The sequence below is a fragment of the Symsagittifera roscoffensis genome, chromosome 6 (assembly GCF_963678635.1).
Source record: "Symsagittifera roscoffensis chromosome 6, txSymRosc1.1, whole genome shotgun sequence".
Classification (NCBI taxonomy): domain Eukaryota; kingdom Metazoa; phylum Xenacoelomorpha; order Acoela; family Convolutidae; genus Symsagittifera; species Symsagittifera roscoffensis.
The window spans coordinates 31,655,790-31,680,613 of record NC_087067.1 but is presented as its reverse complement, the minus strand read 5'-3'; the positions used below and the strand labels follow the sequence as shown (position 1 = coordinate 31,680,613).

The following is a 24,824-nucleotide window of genomic DNA, read 5'->3' as shown; positions in this document are numbered from 1 at the left end:
CGAAGGTAAACTTTTTTTATAAATCTTTGACCAAATCATTTTTTGTAAGCTTTTGACCCATGCGGGCGATAAAAAAGATCGCAGCTTATTGTATGCTTCTTGAAAGATCAACGTGTTGAAAAGTTTTATCTCTGTCTTAATTCAGATTCTTTTTTCTTCCTCGAATTTTTTTCGAGTAACGGACGTTTTGGATGCTGTCTTTTTATCGATGTCATCAGTGTTTCCTTTTGCATATACCGCTGAATTTAAAAAAATCACTTCAGGTTTTACAAGAAATTTGTGGTTCTACTGTGTGATTCTGCCAAATTGATCTATATCTCTCACGTTTGTTTGATTGCGCCAAAAAAAAATTTTATGTTAAAACTAAATCTACTTCTTGTTGATTATGGAATAAAAATTAAAGAGTGAAATTATCTCCTTAATTAAGTTCTTAGTTCTAAGCATGTCTTGTGTTCATAATTTTTTGTCTAGTTTCAACTCAATGGGAGAAAAATGCGTTTCAAATTTCAAGTTTTGTCCGGATAATTTAAATCAACACTGAGACCAAGTTAACATCCCCCCAAAGCCGTTGGGGGGGGGGGATTTTAACTTGGTTCTAAGTTAGAAAACTTTGGCCAATCAAAATCGAGCGTTTTACATGCAGCGCTTAGCAACTTTAGGGCGAAATAAATGCTGGGGTGGAAGATCTTAACTTGGTCTATCTGGGATAGGATGTTAACTTGATCCCAACACTGTTCCAACTTGATTTTGTCCACACGTTTTTCATTCTTATATTTCATCGGAGTGCAGCCAGTATTTAGACAGCCGCGTATTCATACTGGTCAGTATTTAGACAAATACTGTATGAACCAATCAGAATCGAGAAAAGACATAAATAATCCAAAATAAATAATAATTATTTATTAATTTCTTCTTTGTCTCGATTCTGATTGGTTGAAACAGTATTTGTCTAAATACTGACCTGTCTGAATACGCGGTTGTCTAAATACTGATATGTAACCCATTTTATCACATACATCAGTATTACGAGTTTTAAAATACAGTTCAGGCGGCTTAGCTATTTTGCTGCAGAATATAAATGCTTAAAACAAATAAAATAGAAGCTTGAGTTCGGCCATTATGTGCTTTTTAGGGAAACGCGTTTCAAATTTCAAGTTATATTCCTTTTGTCCGGATACATGAGAAATAAATATGAAGTATATGTGGCATATGGTGGCCAGTCAATAAGCAGAATGGTCTAAGAGCAGAATGGGTCCAAGAACAGAAAAACAAAAAAAATATCAACTTTTACAAGCTAATCGGTAAATTGATTATCAGAAATGTCAATATTACCAACGCAACGAACATTTTATGCACAATTTGAGCAATTTAATAAAGAATTTTTTTAAAAAAATTAATCAAAAAACTTAATGAAATTAGGCAATTCATGCATAATTTATTCATTTTCTTGCTACTTTTTGACAATTCTATTAATTGTTTTATCAAATAGCCCGTATAAACCAATATAAGTCTCAATTTTTCTGTTTTTCTGCTCTTGGACCCATTCTGCACTTGGACCATTCTGTTTATTGCTCCGCCTCCGTGGCATATCTTTGTGGCATGTCTTTGAGTGTGGCATATCTTTGAAATTGTGTTGCAATAACAACATACAGGCGCTTTTTGTCAAACTCATTGTATTTGGTTGGTATTAAGAATTGATGTATCAGCCAAGAGATTTCTACTCACAGAAATTAAATGTTTCATTTGCATTCTCCCGTCAGGTATTTACTCCGAATATATATTGATTAGTTTCGATTACCTCACCCTTTTCTACTAACTTTACAGGAAATAATTTAAATTTCATCGCTGAAAACAAGGCTTTCTTTTTATGCATATAACATTTAAACTTTGACTAGTGTTTCATTTACCTCATCATGGATGCCATGGACCAACAAAGCGAAATATATAGCCCACTTCGATCAACACTTAAAGTGGTTCCCAGTCCGCCTCAGACAGTCGAACAATTTAACCCCCTCACGAAAACAGTTCTAAGCCACAGTAAAATCATTTGGAAGTTTCTCGACGCAAACTTAAAAGGACTTTTTGTTCGAGGCCAGCCCGATATTTATTTTTGTTCGAGCCCAGCTACGAATGTGGAGAAATCAAAACTCAGCTACGGATGTTTGTTTATTCCAGCGCCTGAATTAAAAAACATAATTCTTCTGAAAACGGTTAGCAGTTTCAGCCATGATGATGCAGCTTTAAATATCACCTCTTCAATCGTCAACCAGCTTGACCTGCTAGCTGGTAAACTGCAGTCCAATTGGAAAACTTCGGAGCCTAAAAATATAATCAAAGTTGACTTGTTAATGTGTCTGCCCAAAGATAAAAAAAGCGGCGATAAAAACAATGCTTTTAAGCACGTTTTGTCAAATGAGCTGAAATGTGCGCATTATTATCAGAATTTCTTCAAAATTGAAACAACGTTCGGCAATGAATCAAATATGATTGCAAAAGTTGAAAATCTGAGCAATACCAAAATCAGAAATGGAAGCGAAATGAATTGTTTAATTGATTTATTCTTGACGCTAAATACCCATTATGAAGTAATTTACACTTTAACAGACGAAAACTTTAGAAATCTCAGTTTTGAAAGCTGTTCATTTGAAAACGTCGAAAGAGTGAAATATTTATTTGACTTTTACTTTCCAGAGTGTGGTGAAAAACTGATTACAGTTCCGGATATTAACCGAATCTTTGACAACATCCTGTACCACACAAACAGTGAAGGCCGTCTGGGACACCTAAGCGAATACGCCACATATTACGGAGAGGTGAAACTTTTCGTGGAGCTTTTGTTGTCAAAACTGGAAAACCCTGCTGGAATTTTGCTGAAAGGGTTCACTCAGAACCATTTCGCTTCTTTACTGAGTTCCTCGTCTATTGAAATTTCAGCCTTTGAAATTGATTGGCTGTACCTGACCGACAATGTGGTCATGCCGATCGAAGTTGGCCTCTCTGATAACCCCCAAAAACCTGTTCAAGCAATCGTGAACAAAATCACCCAATGTCTGATCAAAATTATTCCCCAGTTCCAATTAATTTTCTACTCGTATTTGACAAAGTTTAACCAAATAAACGAGGATGAGTCATCAAGAACATTTTCTGAAGTTATTCAAAACTTTCTCAAAATTGTCGTTTTCCTTCCGAATGTGTCATTTTTTGCGTTCTGTGTCGCTTTAAAGCTTATTAAGGATGCAGTGCAAAACGTTGTTAGAAAAGCTAATCCTGCCATATCAAACGGATTTTCATTGCTGATTCAGAATTATGGATTTCAATTAAAGGATTTAACTTTCATAGTTTTGGATGATTCGTCAAAAAATTTGAGATTGATCAAAATTGACAAACATTTGAACGTGCTGGACGTTCATTATTCGATTCACGAATTGTTCCAACCTATTTCTGAGGAAAGCTGCAGTTTTCTGGGATACTTAAGAGCTTTATTGTCGCTGGCAAGTTTGACGGCTGTTGAAGACTTAACATCTGGAAGACGCGAAGACACGCCCATAGATGTGGACGAGAGATATCGCAAATTTTTCTCGTTGTGGCGAAAGAAGCACGAAACGGATCTGTCGTCTCGCAACTTTATTCTCAGTCCGCAACAACATCGTTTGCTGGCCGAAACACAAAAAACTCACTTGTTCATTACTGGTCAACCGGGGACTGGAAAGACTGCGCTTTTACTGGCCAAGTGTGAACAAATGGCGTTGAAGGAAGATGTAGATTCAGTTTTTATTGTTTTCAATGAGTCGGACAGTATTCTGCGACGATCTATTGACGCATACATTGAAACACAGGCGAGTGAAGAGCTCAGAAGCAAAAAAGAAGTCATCCAAAGATACGAAAGAGAGATAGAACACATTCGAAAGGTCGGTCCGTTTTTCGGCGAATGCGGTCGGAGAGAACGAATAAACATGAAAAAGTCACATTAAAGACCATGAAAAACCTGTTAAGAAAAGTTAGACATCACAAAAAAGATAAAAGTGAAAATCACAACAGACCTTCTAGCAATAAAAATTTTAAAAGTACAATACTATTCTAAACAAACTGCTTCTTTTCCCCAGCCGATGAAGGATAAAAATAACACGATACTATAAAAGCTAACAAAATAAAGCCAGTTTTTAGCACTGATAGAAACGGTATTACCTGATAAATATATAACCAAAAGCAAAACAAAATTGAGTAAAGTGAAAAAAGTGACTCTGATCCGACAGAGTATAGTAAATTAGCTCAAAAGTTTCTTAGAAATTAAAACACTTCATATGAAATGGTTAGGTAAAACAAGTTGTTCAAACAATATTTTTAATTGGTAAATTTTTAATTGCATCGGTTTCATCTACTAATGGCAAAACGCCGGAGTGATCTAAAATCTAAGCCACTACTCGACTTGTTTCAGGAAAAAGTTACATTTGTGCCATTTGACTGCAAAATTATAATTTTATAAAAATTTTGTAAGCCGTTTTTTATGTTCGGAGCTGCTTTCTTTGGATGCGATTAAAATGTCATCAAGGTAATCATTCTTAAAATGTATCGTCCTAATAGTTGGATTCATTACGCTTCAAAAATCATTTGGCAGGTTGACAAGTCAATAAAATCTGATTCAGAAAATTAAGTTTGTTCCTGTGATATCGCCATCCACTATAATAATTTTACATTACCTACTGGTAAAATCGTCAAACGAAAGTGGCTATTTCCTTTTTTAAAATCCAGGTTAGAAAACCAAATGTTTCCAACGCTACCGTTTGAAATTTCAGTCGCTGTGATATCTACTAGCTCGTGGATGCTAAGCTTTTAGTTTTTTTTTGTTTTCAATATTTGTACGTTTAGGAATATCGAATCCAGAACGAACGTGATAAACCTGTCCTTTTTACGCTTAATGATAATTTGGCTAATAATTCTGTCTTTGTCACAACTTTCCAATTTTTCGATGCGTTCTTTGGACTTTACTTCAGACACTAGCAAATTAATTTAGGTTTAATAAGACTAATAAATGTTAAGCAAAGCGTCTGCTTTTTAACTGCATTGGCTTTAATAATTGAAATAAATTTCTTTCAACTTGTTTTAATTTTTTTTGACCTGCTGGAACAATTTTCTAAATTTCTTTAACACCAACTCGAAATTTTGTTCTTTGGTTTTGGAGAAACAAAGTTTATAGACTCGCTGGTCTTCTGGTATTGAGAAGAGGAAATTGTTTCTGCAAAATTTCTTTTCACATTTTTGGTTTATTTTTGTTCCCGAAGTTGAAGTTGTTTTTAGTCGTAGAACCACCAGTTTAAGAAAACTGAGACCACTAATTTTTTTGTCTTTCGATGTTTAAAATAACTTGATTTTTTAATGAGGCGTACTTTCAGAAACGTCTTTATTTTCCATCGTTAACATAACTTAGAGTTAATACAGAACAAAAACGGAATCATAGTAATTATTGTTTTGTACAATTTCTGAGCATGAGCTGGTTACGCCACAAAGTTGTATATTTAAACGATCTCAAATTACATCCAAATGATCCCAAGGATATTTGATGTCTATTTTATTTACAATTTGACTATTCACAAAATCAACAATTTTACGACAAGGTTTTCATCGTTCGGCCAAACTACTCTTTAATTTACAAGATTTACAGATGGAACTTTGTGCCGGTGGACGGCTAGGTGTCATTTGAAGAACACGTCAACACTATTTAATTACTGTTAAATTCGTTTAATATTAGAATTAGTTGGTTCTTGACGTTTAAATAATCAAAAAATTAAGTACAAAAATCCATGAAATATAAAACTGTGTGCCCTTTTCATATAATTTTTTAATTCCATTTTGTCTATGAGCGCAAGATTTAGATTTTCCAAAGGAGGTTGTGTTTCAGTTATAGAGTTTATTTGGATTTTGAAGTTCTTCATTTTATTGATGGAGGTTTTTTTATCCATCCTTTTATCTTATCCCCCGGTTTTGTCCCTTTTTTCGCCATTTTGGCAAAATCTTCATAGAGCTGTTTTTTCAGTTAAAACTTTTATGCTTTTCAAAAAAATATATTTGTTTTTCTCGCAAATTTGGTTGGCAAATTCTTTGAATGAAATCCGAAGGTAAACTTTTTTCATAAATTTTTGACCATATCATTTTTTGTAAGCTTTTGACTCATGCGGGCTATAAAAATGATTGCAGCTTCTTGTATGCTATGCTTCTTGAAAGTTCAACGTGTTGAAAAGTTTTCTCTCTGTCTTAATTGAGATCCTTTTTTCTTCCTCGATTTTTTTTTCGAGTAACGGACGTTTTGGATGCTGTCTTTCTATCGATATCAATGTTTCCTTTCACATATACCGCTAAATAAAAAAAATCACTTCAGGCTTTACAAGAAATTGGTGGTTCTACTGTGTGATTCTGCCAAAGTTGATCTATATTTCTCACGTTTGTTTGATTGCGCCAAAATAAAAATATTTTTTTTTGTAAAAGCTAAATCTACTTCTTGTTGATAATAGAATAAAAATTAAAGAGTGAAATTATCTCAAAGTTAAAACCTTAATAATTGAGAGAGACATTCTCTCCATAAGAGAGAGTGAATGAATCAAGATCAAATATGAAAAAACTGTAACGCAAATAAGACATTGGTACTGTTTTCTTTTGATACAACATATGTTTGTAGAAATCTGCGTTTTGGCTCATCTTGGATCCTAAAAAATAACACCAAAGTTTTGATTCAATTTTTTAAACTTAATTAAATTTGAAAAGTCAGAAAGTATTTTCAATTTTAAAAATCAAGCTTTAAGATAGACTGCAAAAAGTAGAAATTTACGACAACTAAAACATCAGTTTTTTAGCTCGACTGTTAAAACGACAGAAAAGCTGTCTGTCAAAAGCTATTTTCAAATTTGTTACTTGGAAAAATCTCGCTTCATCTTCAAAATTTAAACAAAAATGGGTTTCTGCTGACCTGTTTTGATACATGGATTTGTTTTTTGTCCTTCGAAAATCAAAATGCTTTTTAAAATTTTTTTGTTGCTGTTCTGGAATCTTCATAAACATTTTAGTCAGATTATTCTGAGCTATTATCACAGTATCGGGCTGTATTATCACTGTTTTGGTAGAGCTCGCAAATACATTTGCTCAAATAAGATATGTTGATAAAGTTCCATAGTAAAATTTACTGGATATTCTAGATTGGCCGGTGGCTTGAATTGAATTTGATGAGCACTCTTTTGAGAGTTGTATCGTTTCAGAGCAGCAAGTTTACGACTGAAGAGCGGACTGTCGTTGTTATAGATGAACTGTACGACAACAGAAACATAGTTGATGACTTTCTCAACTTCAAGTGCTGCTGGGTTGCTGCCGTGGAAGCTGGACAGGTAGAAAACTTCATACCGAAAACCGCCTGAACATCCCCCCCGCAATTCTGATAGCTTGCGTTTAAAAAAGAACATACGGCACAATTTTATACCTTTTAATTGACTATGACAAGACAACATAGTAGCAGAGTGCATGCAAACTCAAAGTTTCGAATCTGTTGATTTTTGTTTAGAATAGAACGTTGCAAAAAGTTGAAACTGATAAAGTGAAGTAAAAAGAACAGTCTGCTGCCAATTGTCATGGGAAAAAATATCCGGAAGAAGCATTTTTCTCTTTTACCTAATATTTTATGTTCCAAATTTTTCCAATCGAGCCCATATATCGCATCAGACTTGAGATTAAAGAACATCGTCATCAAAAACGAAAAAAAAAAGGTTTTTAAGTTTTTCATCAGGACATTTAATGCGCAAGTGAGTCATTAAGGTTCAAACAGTCACAGCACGCAATCAATGTTTTACTTTTCGCTTAATAGATGGTGGGTACCGCCGGCTCTCTCCTCGGTTCTGATCCATTCTGGTTGGCTGAGAGAGGGGGAAAGCAAGTGTTCGAGCATGAGAACCTCAACATTCTCTTTCGCAGCTCACATCACATCAGCTCAGTCTCAAACTGCTTCATCGAGCGACAATTGCAGACGTTTCCAGCCTCTGTTCGCATTCCTGGCTGCTTCTCATCCTCAGAAAACCACACCAAAATTAAGTATTTCATCGATTGGAACGATCCCGCGTTGTGTGACATCTCCTTTTTGTCAGAAGCAATGACAAGAAGGTTTTTGTTTATAATAACGGACCAAAGTGATATTGCATCACGAGTCGAGATGTTAGTGTCCGCTTGGAATCCTACAGACTATTTCGTAATCGATGACTTTGAAGAAGGAGAAAACTACAGTTTTTCGGGTTCTGATTTTTTTTCGGTTTTGGCGGTTATTGATTTGCAAGATTTCAAATACGAGTACTTATATGATATCAACATGGCAGTCACTCGCGGACAGTATGAACTGGGGTTTTTACTAAATAGCGCTCTAAGAAACAACCTTGATTTGATGAATTACATCACAAAATATAAAACCAGTTACGCGCAAGCTTTCGAAGATTTTATCGAAGGGCGAGTTTTAACTTCGGATTGGCTAATTCCAACAGATCTGGACAGGTTCCAGTTTATCTGGTGGCAAAGGAAAATTGAAGAATCACCATCTGAAGACAGAAAAAGATATCACGAGCTGTTCAAAAACCAGAGTCCAGAAATCTGTCTTCAGATGGCAATAGCGTTTCCCGGAGAAAATGGTTTCGCAGATTCAGTCGATGCTGTTCTTCAAAGCGCACATAACGCATGTTCTTCAGGTTAGTTAACGAAGATTTTGAAAGCGCTAGTTTTTTGTTCAGTTAAATTTTGATTTTTTTGCATCATCTGGAAGCAATTTATACTTTGAGCTCAAAACTGAAAAGGCTTTTTTTGTTTGCGACAGCTTATGAAAATAATAGGGATTTGAAAATTGCCAACTTATACATTTCTTAATTAAAAACTATTTGATGTGCAAAGAATGGTTGTTAAAAATACAGTGGAATGCACTGACACTACTAGTGTTGGTCAAATTAATGTTAAATCTATGTAGTAAATGAGCGCAGAGAGTATCGATTTTCACTAATTCTTTGGCAGTTTCGTGAAGAAAAAACCGCGCTTGTGATTTCATAGCTAGCTCTGTTTGACAATTTTGTTTATCATCGAAATTTTTTTGATATCCTAATTTGAAAAGATATTGTCGCTGTGATAGTCATTTTTTTGCCAAGTTATGAAAGCTTTGATGCTATTTGCTCATTTTGATCCAACTTAGGGCTAGGGTGAGGCAACGGCAATTTTACTCAGACTAAAAAAAAACAGACGAATTTTACGTGAATCATAACCGAAGGAATAACCGCAATTCTCAGTAACAGCTGAACAAGTCCTGTGTAGGTCCTTTTCTTCGTAGATATAATGTTTTATTTAACTCAATTGACATCATTAAGGCGAGAAACAGCAATAAAATTGCCAGAAAAAAGTACAATTCTAATCTAATAAAATTACCAGAAATAAACTGCTTTTGCTTCTTGAATCGCTAATTCAAAAAAATGTCGAATCAACATTTCAAGAAACTTACAACCCGGGTTGACCAAAAATGCTTTTCCTATAAAATCCCATATAAAGAAAAATGGTTATCATACACTTCGTACAATTTCATAGAAACTTATAAGAAAACTAATATATGAAAATTTTCTGTTAAGCCTTTTTCCATAATGGAAATTTCAGGACAAACATTTTTTGAAAACTCAAACGAGGCACAATTAGCGTTTAGGCCTACCACATAAGACGTGCAATCTCTGAACAAAGAAGAAAACCTGAGAAAAATACGAGAGTTTACGAGGTTGGAACCTGAAACCCTTCATTATCTGCAGGCAAATCTCCTCAACTCTTCAGATTTCCTAGAAAAACCAAAACCATGCGGGAGAAGTTGCCTCAAATGTCAAAAAATCTGTTTATCTGATGGGCACCTTCTCCAAGAATACATCTTCCAGCTCCGCAGCGCATCGTGATCATCCACAATTTCCTGCAAGTTCTGTCATCAAAACAATTTCATTTCCTAGAAAAACAAAGTTATACACAAGCAAGTAAAAACAAATCATGCAACACTTATGTCACTAATTTATAATAATACGATTTTTGATCAAAATTCAGAACTTCTAAGCGAATGCAAAAAATCTACTTTCAAGGCCACCACCGGAATCATATATCAGTTAACCAGTTCAGAAGTCAGCCAGGCGACAGTGCTCAGAAGCACAATGCTGCACTGACTTACAATGCAAGACGGCAGTAATGTGCTTCTCGGCGCCATCGACTGGCTGACTTCCGAACAGGTCTTTTCAGACACGAGTCTTATGGTGGTCTTCAAAATCAATTTCAACCAGTTGGAATCCAATTTTAATTTTCAATCTTACAAATTTCAACTTGGCTAATAAATTGGCTTTGAAAGCAAACATCATTTTTTTCTTTTGCTAGACAACAAATGGTTTCAATTTAAGAATTTAAGGTTTTTTGATGGCTCTCAAGTTTGTTCTAATTGCAAACAAACTGTCAAAAGTGCTAGTCACAAACTTTTTTAAAGCTATTGTTTGTCTTATTTACGCATATTTTATGAATTGCATTAGAAATGATTGATTTTGAGACTGAAGATACAAAGTTGGCCATTTTTTTAAAAATATTTTGGGCCTTATGCACTAAACGGTCCAATGTCAACTAAAGGTCCAATATTTCTACATATTTCATGAACTCAAAATAAATTGTATGGCTCTAAGTGACTAATGAGACAGCATGGTCCGGCATTTCAATTAAAATTTTAAACAGATGAAATTGTTGGCCGAAATAGCCACAATTATAAAATTTTAATCTGCTGAGGCCATTTTTTGAGGTTCGACTGTATAAGTGTTAACTCAAAATCTACAAATTTTGAAATTGGGCCATTTTGTGCATAAGACCCTTGTTTACAGAAAAACTGATTACCAGGCCAAACTGTCAAGGACGCTGTCTTTATTCTTCTTTTGTTCTTTTATTTTTTTTTGTTCGTTCCGACAAAACTTTAACGTACCTAAAGGCTTCTCTGGAATCCAGAAATACACACACACAAAGTTGTGCGCCTATCCTGTGCACAGTTTGGCCTGGTAATGCTGTTGCCGTGTTGCCCGAAAAAAATTCTTTGAAACAATTACTATTGTATTATTATGACTTTTCATGGCTTTTGACTGCATTTGATTTTTTGTGACTGGCTTTTTCGTAGGCTTTTGATGGCTCTCAAGTTTGTTCTAATTGCCAACAAACTGTCAAAAGTGCTAGTCACAAACTTTTTTAAAGCTATTGTTTGTCTTATTTACGCATATTTTATGAATTGCATTAGAAATGATTGATTTTGAGACTGAAGATACAAAGTTGGCCATTTTTTTAAAAATATTTTGGGCCTTATGCACTAAACGGTCCAATGTCAACTAAAGGTCCAATATTTCTACATATTTCATGAACTCAAAATAAATTGTTTGGTTCTAAGTGGCTAATGAGACAGCATGGTCCGGCATTTCAATTAAAATTTTAAACAGATGAAATTGTTGGCCGAAATAGCCACAATTATAAAATTTTAATCTGCTGAGGCCATTTTTTGAGGTTCGACTGTATAAGTGTTAACTCAAAATCTACAAATTTTGAAATTGGGCCATTTTGTGCATAAGACCCTTGTTTACAGAAAAACTGATTACCAGGCCAGACTGTCAAGGACGCTGTCTTTATTCTTCTTTTGTTCTTTTATTTTTTTTGTTCGTTCCGACAAAACTTTAACGTACCTAAAGGCTTCTCTGGAATCCAGAAATACACACACACAAAGTTGTGCGCCTATCCTGTGCACAGTTTGGCCTGGTAATGCTGTTGCCGTGTTGCCCGAAAAAAATTCTTTGAAACAATTACTATTGTATTATTATGACTTTTCATGGCTTTTGACTGCATTTGATTTTTTGTGACTGGCTTTTTCGTAGTATAAAGGTCAACTTGGTTAGCAACTCACTACTTTCGCTATATTCAACTATTTGCGGTCTAGCCAAATTGAAGCTTTGCGAAACGTTTTTTGCTTGATTATTTTAAATTATTAATTTGTTTTAGCCAATTTTTCTGCATCCAAAAGCTACTAAATTTTGCTAATAAATCGTCTTATTTTATATTATATACAACTGCTATTTACAATGCAGACAACCTGAAAGTTTCGAAACAAAGCAAAAAAAAGTGTCAAATACAATACTGCACCAAAAAATCTTTTATAATATGTCAGATAAAAAAGAGGCGTTTTTCGAATTTTGAGCAAAAAAACTTCTAGCCTTTTTGCATTTTTGTTTGAACGTTGCGAGTTTCCTGATAATAGTAAAACTAGTGTTGATAGTTTTAACAGTAAAGCTTCAATTATTTTGCATGTTATCAATCAAGTAAATCAACAGATCCTCATAGTTTTTCAACTACAAAATTACTCGTAAGAATCATTAACTGTTTTTTTTAAAAACTTTTTTGTATCAAACTGTATACTTTGAAGACCCAAAAAGACTGGTTTTGCCCATGTTACTTTGTGTGCAAGACATACCCAAGTATAGCCGGTTGCTGCTCAAGTAGCAGAGAATGTTGTGACCATATTTAAAAAAAGATTATTTGTTTCTTCTGGTTTTTAAATTAGTGTCGTTCGACAGTAACAGGAGAATGGGTAAATTGGGTCTTAGTTTGGTCTAAAATTGACAAAAAAAAACAGAAAAATTGAAGCAAAAAAAAATTCAATTGTTTTTCAAACATTTTTTGAACTTAAACTTCAGTAGTTTTTTTATTCCTAAGACGGCGCTGAAAAATATTTCAAAAAAAGTTACTGGATTAAAACTTAAACGTCACGGCTTGTCTAAAAAACGTCTGCTAGCTTGATTTACTGTCAAAAGTTTTATTGTCAATCAAATCAGCGCTGAAAAAGCTCTTTTACGACGTATTGTTGTTGCCATTCCGACAATTAGTTGTGATAAATTATCTTGAATGAAAAACGAAATTAGCCTTCTGGCTCGCTTTTCTCAATGAAAATTTGACAAAAAAAACAAATAAACTTTTGAAACCTGTGTTTGTCAAAACTGGTACAACTTTTTGAATTTTGGTTAATTTTGTTCTAGTCTCGACTGAAAGAACTTTAATATCATATATCACTTGACCCATTCCATTGAGTTTTTGTGGTACCTGAATTTTTGTGGAAAACAAAAAATGAATCACACAGAAAAACAAATTTCCTCCCCATTTTTTCAAATAGTCCTAGCAACAAACAGTTGAAATAAAAAACATAATTTTTTGAAGTACCTGGCTATAGGAATGATGTGGAAAAAAAACCCATTTTGAAATCAATTTGTAAACCAAAATTCTAAGCGAGTGAGTCCTCAGTATACTCTTAGCCATTGAATGGCTTCCGTTGAGAAATTGTTTTACAAAGAGGCACGATTCTTGAAATTTAGCAATTTACTCACCTTACAAGTCCGAGTTTCTAAGTTCACCGGGTTTTAAGCCTTTCTATTACCTAATAAGATCCGCAGTAGTTAGAGCATTTTGTCAGTTACCATTCATGGCAACTTCATGGAATCTCATTTTCCACAAACAGCTTTCAACAGTATTTGGGGGGTCTCGTAGAACACAATCAACCACTCCTGGTCTCCCTCCACTAACGCAGTAGGGTTGTGAACAACAGTCGTCTTTATCCGAAGACCTGTGAGACATCTATTGACACTAGATTGGAACTTACCCGAAAGGGGAAAGTGCAATGCAAAACTGTCGAGTGGCCCCCAAGGTTTACGCCTTTAAGCACTAGGCAATGCATCGTGTGACGTTGGCAGACATGGCCTCGATCAAGCTGCTGGTGACATATGGACCAAATCAATTAATGCATCGCGCTGAGAATGGAAAGTACAAACCAGCCCACGTCGCTGGGATCCACCGGGTAGATCCGATTAATGTGGACCTCACCGCAAAGGATTACACCACAAGCCATACTGAAAGATTTTGAATAAAGATTTTAAATAAATTTTTAAAATAATTGTATCAAATAACTGTAGGCAATCGTGTTCTCTTAGTCTGGAAAACTTAACTAACAAATCTGTCATAACGAACGTTTTGTATTTCATTGAAAAGTACTCAAGTCTTGCAACTATTTTTACAATTAGTCCAATTTCACAGTAAAAAAGCAATAAAACCTTATTACAAAACATTATGCTGTAAAAGACTTCAAACAAATATTTTGTACATAAATTTAGCTAAGTTACACAATTGTACAGCCTTTTTATTCCCCCTCAACTTTATTTTTCGACGATATTAAGGCACGATTTCTCCAAGGGCCTTATGGGCCGTGATTTCCATCTTCTGGGATTTTGATATCGTTTTTTTATTAATATTCAAGAAATATTTTTTTCAGTGGATTCTGTCAATCAAAACATATTGCTTTTGAAACATATTATGTTTTAGATGAAAGTTTGGACTCAAAATTCGATTGGGTTTGCAAACTAGGAGAAAGGGTTCTGCGTGACGATAAAAGCAATTCTCTAAGTGCTGGCAGCTTGCATTTGCTCTACTTGTCAATCTGTTCTGGGAACGTTGACGCATTTAAATCAGTCATAACTTTCTTGGAAAAACACAATATTCTGGGAAATGAACTGAAGCATCTTTTACCGAATGCTTCAATTTTGGATGTTGCGCTGCGAGAGCTTGATGAACAGGAAGATAAATTAGCTTACAACAGGGCTGCCTCTTTTTTACATAAATTTAATTTTGAACAACGGCAACAGTGCATTTGGAATTACTTTTTATAGAGAAAAAAACATATAAATTTGTCATATTGAAATAATCCTTACAGATACTTTACTAAAGAAGTCGCAACCTATAAAATTTGAGCAGCCACGTTTAATGAGTGTTTGAACTTTTTTTAATTTGAACAAACGATTTCTTCATTGCGAATTTTAGTTTAAATTAGGAGTCACTGATGAAACTGAATTGAATAGATCTGAAACTGGAGCTGTTCAAGTATTAATTGAATAGGCTGGCTGTAGAAAAAACACGGGGTAAGGAAGGGCAGCAGCTGTTTACGATAGAGTCGAAACTGCCAAATGTCTGTTTGCAATCAACATTCCTTCTGAGCTCGTCTGGCATAAGTTTGATGGCCAAAATATATTCGAATTTGCGTTTGACAATTATCACTCCAAATCAGAGAAGTTTGATTTTCTTCGGATTTTATTCTCAGATGTGAGTAGATGCGATTTATTTTTCACCCAATTCGTTGGCTACCAGTGCGATCTTGCTCAAGATTTGAAATCTGATGCCTACGAAAGATGGGCGAAAACAGGAAAGCATCGAAGCTTTCTCCAAGTCGCTTGTGCCGTGGAGCCAGCCTCATTCGAGCGGGTCTCGTGGGCGGTTGCAATTCTGAGGCGATACGATGGCTTACTGGAGACTGAACTGGGACTCATCATCAGGACCCACACTGTTCTTACTAGACTTTTCTTGGGGTCAACCGATTCACACAAAAGCGCAATTAAACGGAAAGTTTTTGTAAACAACACAGCTATTTGATAAATTTGAGATGACAAACAACCCTTCTACAAGCTCAAAACCAAAATTTTCAAGTACGCAAACCTTGTGTTGTTCGAAAAAAATGTATTTCAATTTATAATAATTAAAAGGAAACTAATACTATTGCAAAAAATTGTTTGATTGCACTTTTGTTTGCTGTGTTTTGGTCCCCAAACTATGGGAAAAGAGACAGTAACTCGATGCTATTTTGTTTAAGGCCATCAAATACTGTCAAATAAGGTGAATTCTTAGTTCTCATTTTTTGCACACTTTGCGTTTTGTCGATTTCGTTTTACTTTCATGAAAAAGCTGGGTACCAAATAAATCAATAAAAAACAAAAAAATGCTTAAATTTTCATCGCGACCAAAAAAATTGATAAGGTTTTAATAACTTAAAAAAGAAATAAGGTTTTTTCTTGTTTTACTATATCTCCCCAACCAACGCCTGTTTTTTTGATTTAATACACCATGAATCATTGTTATAACAAATTTGCGTCTGAAAACCAAATATGTTTCAAACTGGGTAAATACCTTGCTTGCAAAATTTTCAAATGACCAAGGAACTGTGAACTTAGGTGTCATTTAATGAAATTACAAGTGGGGGCAAAACAGATGCGCTCCTCGACGTACCTGTATTTTAATACTGCTGTTGAATTACGCAAAGTCATGGTCATTGCTTAACGAAAATCGTCAGAAAAATTCTACTATAAGCTCAAAATTGCATCGAATTAAGAAATACACGACGAAGAGTTGGCTAAATCTCTGAGCCTGCTGTTGGCTTGTAGTCAAATTCCAGACAGTGTTCTGATGCAAACAACTGACGTTAATTTGGACGATTTCTTCAAGGCCAGAGAAGGCGCGGACTTCAAAAACATCATGGATATTGCAATCAAGCATGAACTGAAGATGTGTACTGCAGTTCTTCTCGCGGACGATAAAAGAAAAAATTTGTTCTTTAGCAGCGAGAAAGGAACTTATTATCAGAACTACTGGCACTCCCAATTACAAAATCTCAATTCCTGATAAAAATGAACTTTGAAAAGACATACAAATTATTCCTTTTTGAGATAAGTCCTAGGGGATAAGTCACGGAGTAGTTTTTGATGATAGCACACTGTCTAATTTTCACCTTTGATTGATCAACTAAGAGAGTTTAACTTAAGAAGTCTAAATTTAATGATGAATAGCGATTTAGTCTTATTTATACAATAAGAGGTGCTAAATACATCTCAATTTGTTTTACTTATTGTGTGCGTGTGTGTGTGTGAAAGGGCGGGGGGGGGGGGGGGGGGGGGTAAAAGAAGGGTAAAATGGAGGAAAAAAAAACATTCAATTTTTCCAGGGGCGGATTTAGGGGAGGCGGGGGGGGGGGGGGGCGGACGCTTTTTCTTAGTGATTCGACCACCTGCCGACCCAAAGGGTCCCCCCTTTGTACTATTTTGAACTATCCATTTTTGGCTAACGGACCCTAAAATTTTTCTAAAGGCGTCTTCGGCGCCAATATATATTCATTTTATAGGGGGAGCGCGCGCCAAAAAAACGCGATCTTTTGGTCAAAATTTTCAAAAAAGTGCCTAAAAACGCTTTTTTGGCCTGTTTTTCAAATTTTGACTGCGGCGCAGAAAACTTTGTCAAAAGTGGGTCTTTTTGGTGACTTAGGAGAGCTCAGAAAATCAATTTGATCGACCTAAAAAAAAGGTCGGCAAAATTTTCGAAAATTTACGGTCTCCAATTCGATCCTAAAAAACACTAAAATCTTTGAAATTTTTTCGTCTTACCATACCAATGTAAAAAAAAACTGAATAATAAGTTAAGCCAGCATCGGGTTTATAGGAGAGGGGGAAATCGGGAAGAGGCGGACGTTCTCCCCCTACCTCAGAAATTCGATCCTCTGCCGACCCAAAATGTCCCCTTTTGTTTTTTTTCGAAATATCCATTTTTGGTTGACAGACCCTAAAAGTTTTCAAAAATTTACACTCGGCTTCAAAACATACTACGTTTAAGGGGAAGCGCAAGCCAAAAAACTCATTTTTTTGGACAAAATTTTTCAAAAAGTGCCTAAAAATGCTTTTTTGGTATGTTATTTCAAAAAATTGGTCTTTTTAGCGACTTAGAAGAGCTCAGACGATCAGTTTGGTCAATCTACAACAAAATCGATAAAAAGCTTCGAATTTTTTTGAACCCCTCCCCCCTCAAGAAACTCATAGATCCTCCCTGAATGAAGTGAAGCTGTTATTGAAAGCAGTTCCCTGTCAGTGTTTTCATATGGACGTTCTGTTCGTTTATCTTACGCCGCCGTAATTTTTAACACTTGAGTTTCAAATAGGTCTAATTTGAAGTTCATATTTTAAGTTTTAAGATATCTATGTTTAAATATCTACCAGCAAAATTGGTTGCGCCTTATTTAATTGCAAACCCAATGAAAATGGTTTTAGACTTAAAATTATCCCAGCAACTGCACCTATCGAAGGTTAATTCTTGTAAGCGGCATCAGATCAATGAAAAAACGCGAAATTTGTTTTGGTTTATAAAAACCTAACTTCAGTTCTTAAGAAAAACATCATCTATTGCTTTTATTCACATCTTTATTCAATAACCTATCTTCAATTTCGCATACTAGAGAAAAATAAGTTGTAAAAAAAATTCATTTACCGACTTCAGCACAACTGAATTTTCAGTTGAAAATTTACATCTTCATAAAGGAAACAATTGAAATTTGAAAATACAACTATACAAAATTACAACGAGAAATTTGCAAAAAATGTAGGCAAAGATTTCTTCTAAATTGAAAACTACGAATGCAAAGATTTCGGACAAAGTTGTAGCTATAGGAAGAACCACAAATCATAAATAGCAAATATTTTCAACAAGAGTTGCCAGTTGATTTGTAAGTAGAACAGTAAGTTCCGTACTCAGTATTTCTTTAAAAAAGAGTGAGATCTACTTCGTAACGATGATGTAGTTGGAGATCAACGCAATCTGAGAGTCATCAACTTCAAAATAGTTTTCAGCTGCTTATTCTTAATTGCGCGGTAGTTTGAGACATTTTGTTGTACGAACATGATCACAACCACCAGCGGATTTAGGAAGGGGGGCAGATGCCTTTCCTCCCCCCTCCCCCCCATCCCCCCCCCCCCTCGCTCCTCCCCTCCAGGCGTCTTGGGCGTCAAAACATACTAGTTTGAGGGGGGGGGGGGGAGTTCGGGCCAAAAAAACGCAAGTTTTGGTCAAACTTTTCCAAAAAGCGCCTAAAAACGCCTTTTTTGGCCTGTTTTTTTTTGAAAATTTAGTCCAAATGGGGTCTTTATAGTGATTTGGGAGAGCTCAAAAATTCAATTTAGTTGACCTAAAAAAAGGTCCACAAAATTTTTGAAATTTTCTTGAAAATCCGCACCCCCCTCGAGAAAATCCTAGATCCGCCCCCTGATCACAACGAAAGTCCTCTTAATTGATCTTAACATCACCCCTGCCTTCCAGTAAATTCTGGCTGATGTGTTATCGCAATGAATTAAGAGTTAATCTTGCTCGCGCGCATGTTTTTAGCAAAAAAAAATCCATATCAAAGTGAATAAGTTAGAAACATATTGACACTAGATTGGCACTTATCCGAACGGGGAAAGTACAAGGCAAAATTGTCGAACGGCCCCAAGGTTTACGATTGTTCAATAAAGCCCTCCAAGGTTTGCACTTGGGCGTTGAAACACTAGGCAATGCGACGTGCGACGTTGGCAGACATGGCCTCGATCGAGCTGCTGGTGAAAAATGGACCAAATCAAATTTTACATCGCACTAATTATATGAAGTACAAACCAGCCCAGCGTCCCAATAAGTCAACCATGTCGCCGGGATCCACAGGGTAGATCCGATTATTGCAGACTTCACCGCAAAAGTCTACACCACACTGGGAGAAGCTACTCTGAACGATTTTGAATAAGGATTTTTGTTGTATTTTTGAAATTAGTTGTATCAAATAACTGTAGGCAATCGTGTGGTCCTAACCTGAAAAATTAACTACCAAATTTGTTTAACAAACATTTTGTATTTTCACACCAGGCGATACAACTAAGACGTTTAAACTAAGCATCATGCTGTGAAAGACTTCAAGCAAACCATTATGCAGTAAAAGACTTCAAACATAAATTTAATTATTTACGTGATTGTACAGCTTTTTGATTGTCCCTCAACTTTAATTGTCGACGAATTCATTGAATTAGTTGGCTGTAGGAAAAACACGGGGTAAAAAGAAGGGCAGCAGTTGTTAACGATAGAGTCGAAACTACCAAATGTCTGTTAGTAGCCAATAATTCTTCTGAGCTCATCTTGCATAAGATTGATGGCCCAAAAATCATTCGAATTTGCATTTGACAAATCGGAGAAATTTGAGTTGCCTCGGATTTTATTCTCAGTTGTGAGTAGATGCGATATAATTTTTTCACCCAATTCGTTGGCTACCAGTGCGATCTTTCTCAAGAATGGAAAACTGCATAGGAAAGGTGAGCGAAATCGGGAAGGTATCAAAACTTTCTCCATCTCGCTTGTGCCGTGGAGCCAGCCTCCTCATTCGAAGGGGTCTTGTGGGCGGGTGCAATTCGGTAGCGATACGTTGGCTTACTGGAGACTGAACTCATCATCAGGACCTACACTGTTCTTACTAGACTTCTCTTGGGGTCAACTGATTCACACAAAAGCGCAATTAAACGGAAAACCTACTTTGAATGAACACAAGTTCTTGTAAACAATACAGCTATTTGATAAGTTTGAGATTAAAAAAAAAAACTTTCTACCAGATTAAAATCATAATTTTCATAACCCTGTGCAGTTCGAAAAAAAATCATTTCAATTTATAACAGTTAAAAGGAAACAGTAATTGTATTGCAACAAATCGTTTGATTGCACTTTAGTTTGCTGTGTTTTGCTCCCCAAACTGGTAGAAAAGATACAGTAACTCGATGCTGTTTTGCTTCCGGTCCTTATATAGTGTCCAATAATAAGAAGTCTTAGTTTTCTTTTTTTTTTTGCACACTTTTAAGTTTTGTCGATTTCGTTTGATGAAAAGCTGGGTACCAAATAAGTCAACAGTGAACAAAAATGCTCCTTTTTTATTGCGAAGAACAAATTTAATAAAGTTTTAAAAACTTGTTAACAAATAGGAGTTTTTCTTGTTTTACCATATCTTTCCAACCAACACCGGAAGTTTTGATTCAATACACCTTGAATCCTTGATATAACAAAGTTGTGTCAGAAAACCAAATATGTTTCAAACATGCAATTGATCAGAAACTGTGAACTTAGATATCATTTAATGAAATTAAAGGTTTGGTAAAACAGATACTCTCTTCGACACACAGATACCGATACCAAAGATCTTCGCGAAATCTCTAGACTGGAGTGATACCACAAAACTCGACAAAAGCTCGCAACTCGGCATTGTTCAAAAAGAAAGACAAAAATCTACAAGAAAAAATTACAGACAGGCGAGTCAAGCAAGATTTTTTTTCTAAAAAACTTCACAACAAACATTCTTCTGACAAATCTCAGAGAGAGTGATTCGAGACATTTGCATAAAAGCATTTGCATATAATTATCTTATTTCAAATAAACAGTTTGGTCTCTTGCAGGGCGATCAGCGCCCCTGTAACTTTTCAGTTCTTGGAAGACTGGACCTCAGAACTAGATAAGGTATTCTGTACCGACTGCATCTACACCGATTTCAAGAATTCGGTATTCGATATGGTTCTTAGCAAAGATTTAGAACTACGGTATTCGAGGCAAAAAAAAAACATAAATAGAATGAAGCACTTTAGGGAGTGGTCTTCAAATGCGAAGATTTGTCAAATTGCTGAGAAACTGAAAAAAGAGAACCAAATCCCGGCACGCATTGGTAGGATATTTGATCACCTGGATGCAAGTGTATTGTGATTGCTTTTCAGCTCACTCGTTTCTTCAGTCTGGAAACCTCAATAAATTAAGCTCTTAACAATGCTAGAGAACGCTCAAAAGCTTGCAACGCGGTTGCTGGAAAACATTAGACACGAGGTTATATCAAATTTAGATGGAAGTGCGTCCGCGAAAAGATAGTTTATCGCCGGTAGGCCTCCACCTTCAGCAGTTGGATTTTGAGGCAAACAGCGCAGATGTAAATTGGGAAATTACAAACAGATAGGAACGAAAAGATTTTAAAACTTAAACAAAAATAAGGTTTGAAGGTGTGGGAGTTAGAATCAGAAAGAAGTGTAATGTGTAGATTTGATAAACAATTATCAAAAATTAGAAAACTGGCGGTGTTTCGTTACTTATACCAATCAAAAAGGCTTCGAAACACAGGAAAGGCCTAATTTTGTTTGTTAAAAAAGCCTGATCAAATGAGTTAAAAGGAAATCGAACTTTCAACTTAGGAGTAAAGACAAAATATTGATTGTTTATGTTATAATCCAAACACTATAAAGTCTTGACTTATTAAAACAATAACCACGCAAAACTGAAATTTTTTTCAGTTTCTAACTAGATAACACTCATGTGTGATTATAACTTGAACAACTTGAAAAAATCAGAAAAAGACATTTTGGAGTCCTTAATTACTCCTTATGGATTAAAAGTTTTCTGTCTCAATGACTAGAAGCGAGTCAGTGCTTCGGCAAAAACTCATGTTGATTACTTCATTGCTGACTACGAAGCAATTGGAGTTTTTTTTCAACGCGTCAAAAACTCGCCAATTAGAAACAAGTTTATTGTAAATTTTAAATAAAAAATTGTGCATGTATCAGAATTGTGCTCGATCTAAAATGGTTTGAATCAAAATGCGAACAAAATTTGAAAAACAAGCCTGATTCGTTTTAAGAATGTCGGAATCAAAACACCGAAATTGAAAGACAAAAAAAATGTCTTTGTCAGGAGCAATTGGCTAGTTTAATTGAGAATTAGTAAAAAACAACTTTCGCGAAGTGTTCCCTCAATTTTGAAAACAAACCAGCAAAACAAACCAACTGTGTGGTTCTTTGTCAAGTAACAGCAGAATTACGAAGCTACGTAATTGATTCAAGGAAACAATCAATCAAAAAAAAATTTGCTAGTCAAGTTAGCTATAGATTTTCAAACATGAGAAAAATTTGTGGGTATGTGATGTCTGAACATTATAATCCAAATTCCATTTTTTTCCAGCATATGGTATGATACCCTTAGAAAAATTTGTATCAGAAAACCTCTGAGCGCTCCCACCGTTTTTGCTTGGGAAATAGTCCACGGCCAATCAAAACACCTTATTTATATTATCAAGGCCTGTACAGTATATTTTTTTGAATCCAAACTCAAAAAACCAAATGTAAAACCTTCACCCGAAAAAAGATGAACCGATGAAACCGAACAATGTTCGCACAAATTCACTAATATGTGAGTCTCCCAAGGTCTCTCAATTGTTTTTTTTTCACGCTCGAATAACAGAACATTTGAAAGAAACATCAAGTTATTGTTTTGCAATTTGTTCTCATGCGTTGAGAATGCGTTGATCTATCTTGTCAAAAAAAACTTTAAAAATTGGTCTAGAAACAGCTTTTTTTGATTTTTCAAAGATTTTTAACTCCATTTCATATAAAAAACTTTTTTAAATCTCAAATTAAATAGGTTTTTTTGAAAGAAATGCATTTCATCAAAAATTTGTCAAGCAAAGCCTGAAAAAGGACACGTGAATGGCGCTTTGTTCTGACTGGATTGAAGTTAAAATGTTGTGACTTAAAGCAAGAGACTGGTTCCGTTTGGTTCCGTTGTTGTTCATTCTATTTATCAACGACAAAAAAATGATTATCCCATGAGTGTTTTTTGTTGCAAAATGCAGACAACTGTTTGATAATTGCATCATTCCTAGCTTCAATTGACGTTTTGAAATTTTCTCCAAAAACCAAAAATCAAGGAGTTTGATTGCATCAAAATCAAAATTTAAAATTTTCTGTGACACAAAAATATACACAAATTGAGTAAACTGACCAACTTTCTTATAAAAGATCAGTACAAAGCAAAAAATTCTGAATGTAATTTTTGAAGTCCGATTCTTGCTTCCAATCCGTTATTTCAATTTCAAATTTAAAAAAAAATTCCACAAAGTTACCAAATTATTTAAAAGGATAGATACTATTGAACAACAACTTCCACATTGTTTTTGTTGCTTTGCTTCATTGTTTAAAATTAAGCCATTCAGATATTGAAGAAAAAAAAATGATCGCAATTTAAGGCAGTTTCAAGGCTATCTTCAGAAAAAAAATTGAATTGGGCTATAAATAGCATATGTTTTGGATTAAAATTTATACCTTCTGCCTCACCAGAGAAATTTTTATTCTTAGTAGGGAAATTCAATCGGCCGCATTAGTTAGCATTAAAAAAGCAAAAATCTGCAAAACCTTGGAACAGGCGGCTACTAGAAATAGGTATGACGGGACAAGATGAGAACATTAAAATTTTTCGATGGCAATGCAAAAAAAAACAGTGAAATTCGAGGACAGCTAGCACATCGCATTTAGCAGGCAGGTAAAAAAATAACCATTTTCCTGGGATTTTGTAGCAATCAGCGCTGAAGGCTTACCAGACAAACCCAAGACATAAAGGATAACCTAGTGCTTCGAGGTTTTCTCGAAGTGATCATCTCCAATCGAGTTATAATTGAGCTCAGCAAGACAAATATGGAAAAGGAAATGAACATCGCGAACGCTTAAGAGCAAGCCCTCCACCTGGAAGCGGTCATTAGAATTGATGAAGAACAAAAAAACGCCACGAATAGCAGCTATACGGAGAGATGAAACAGAAATACATGTAGACTCAGTGAGTAGGCTTGTTCAAAAGATGTCGGTTGGTAGTGAAAGTGATACCAGGAGCAGTGAAAATTGAAGATGCAGCAGTCTTTGGCGAAAAACGTGACGCAAAGGGAACGAATGCAGGGATTAAGGCTCAAGCGACTGAGCAGGAGCTCCTGACCAGGGGTGTTCAGTTATCGATATAGATTATATTGCAGTTTCAAAATAGATTATCGATATTTTTGAGCTGACAAAATAAATAATCTAAATAATCTTTGGAATATTTCGAACAAAAAAAGATTATTGTTGAAAATTTTATTTTTCAAACCAAATCGGATACAACTTTAATATCCCAGAGTTGCTTATTTACAAAAAGCAACAATTGCGCTTCAAGGTTGACAGGCTCGAGTTTTTTACGGTAGTCGTCAAAAATCATTTTTGTTCGACTAAACAACCTTTCGCAAACGTTCGACGTTGCGGGTATCCATTCAAAAGTGAGCTGGCAGCACTTGATGCACTCGTTAGTAATGCAAATAATCTGAA

General features: G+C 35.2%; 1 protein-coding gene across 2 annotated transcripts; it reads left to right on the top strand.

The window, feature by feature from the left end:
* Positions 1 to 2,131: 2,131 nt before the first annotated feature.
* Positions 2,132 to 14,897, top strand: LOC134848914 (uncharacterized). Of its 2 annotated transcripts, none has more exons than XM_063866466.1 (4): positions 2,132 to 3,908; positions 7,245 to 7,370; positions 7,844 to 8,708; positions 14,404 to 14,897. In XM_063866466.1, exons 1-4 carry the CDS (start codon positions 2,349 to 2,351, stop codon positions 14,745 to 14,747), a joined length of 2,895 nt encoding a protein of 964 aa, XP_063722536.1. In that variant the 5' UTR covers positions 2,132 to 2,348; the 3' UTR covers positions 14,748 to 14,897. The 2 variants fall into 2 exon arrangements, with proteins under 2 accessions (XP_063722536.1, XP_063722537.1); XM_063866467.1 differs by lacking the exon at positions 14,404 to 14,897 and adding an exon at positions 9,698 to 9,809.
* The last annotated feature ends 9,927 nt before the right edge of the window (positions 14,898 to 24,824 follow it).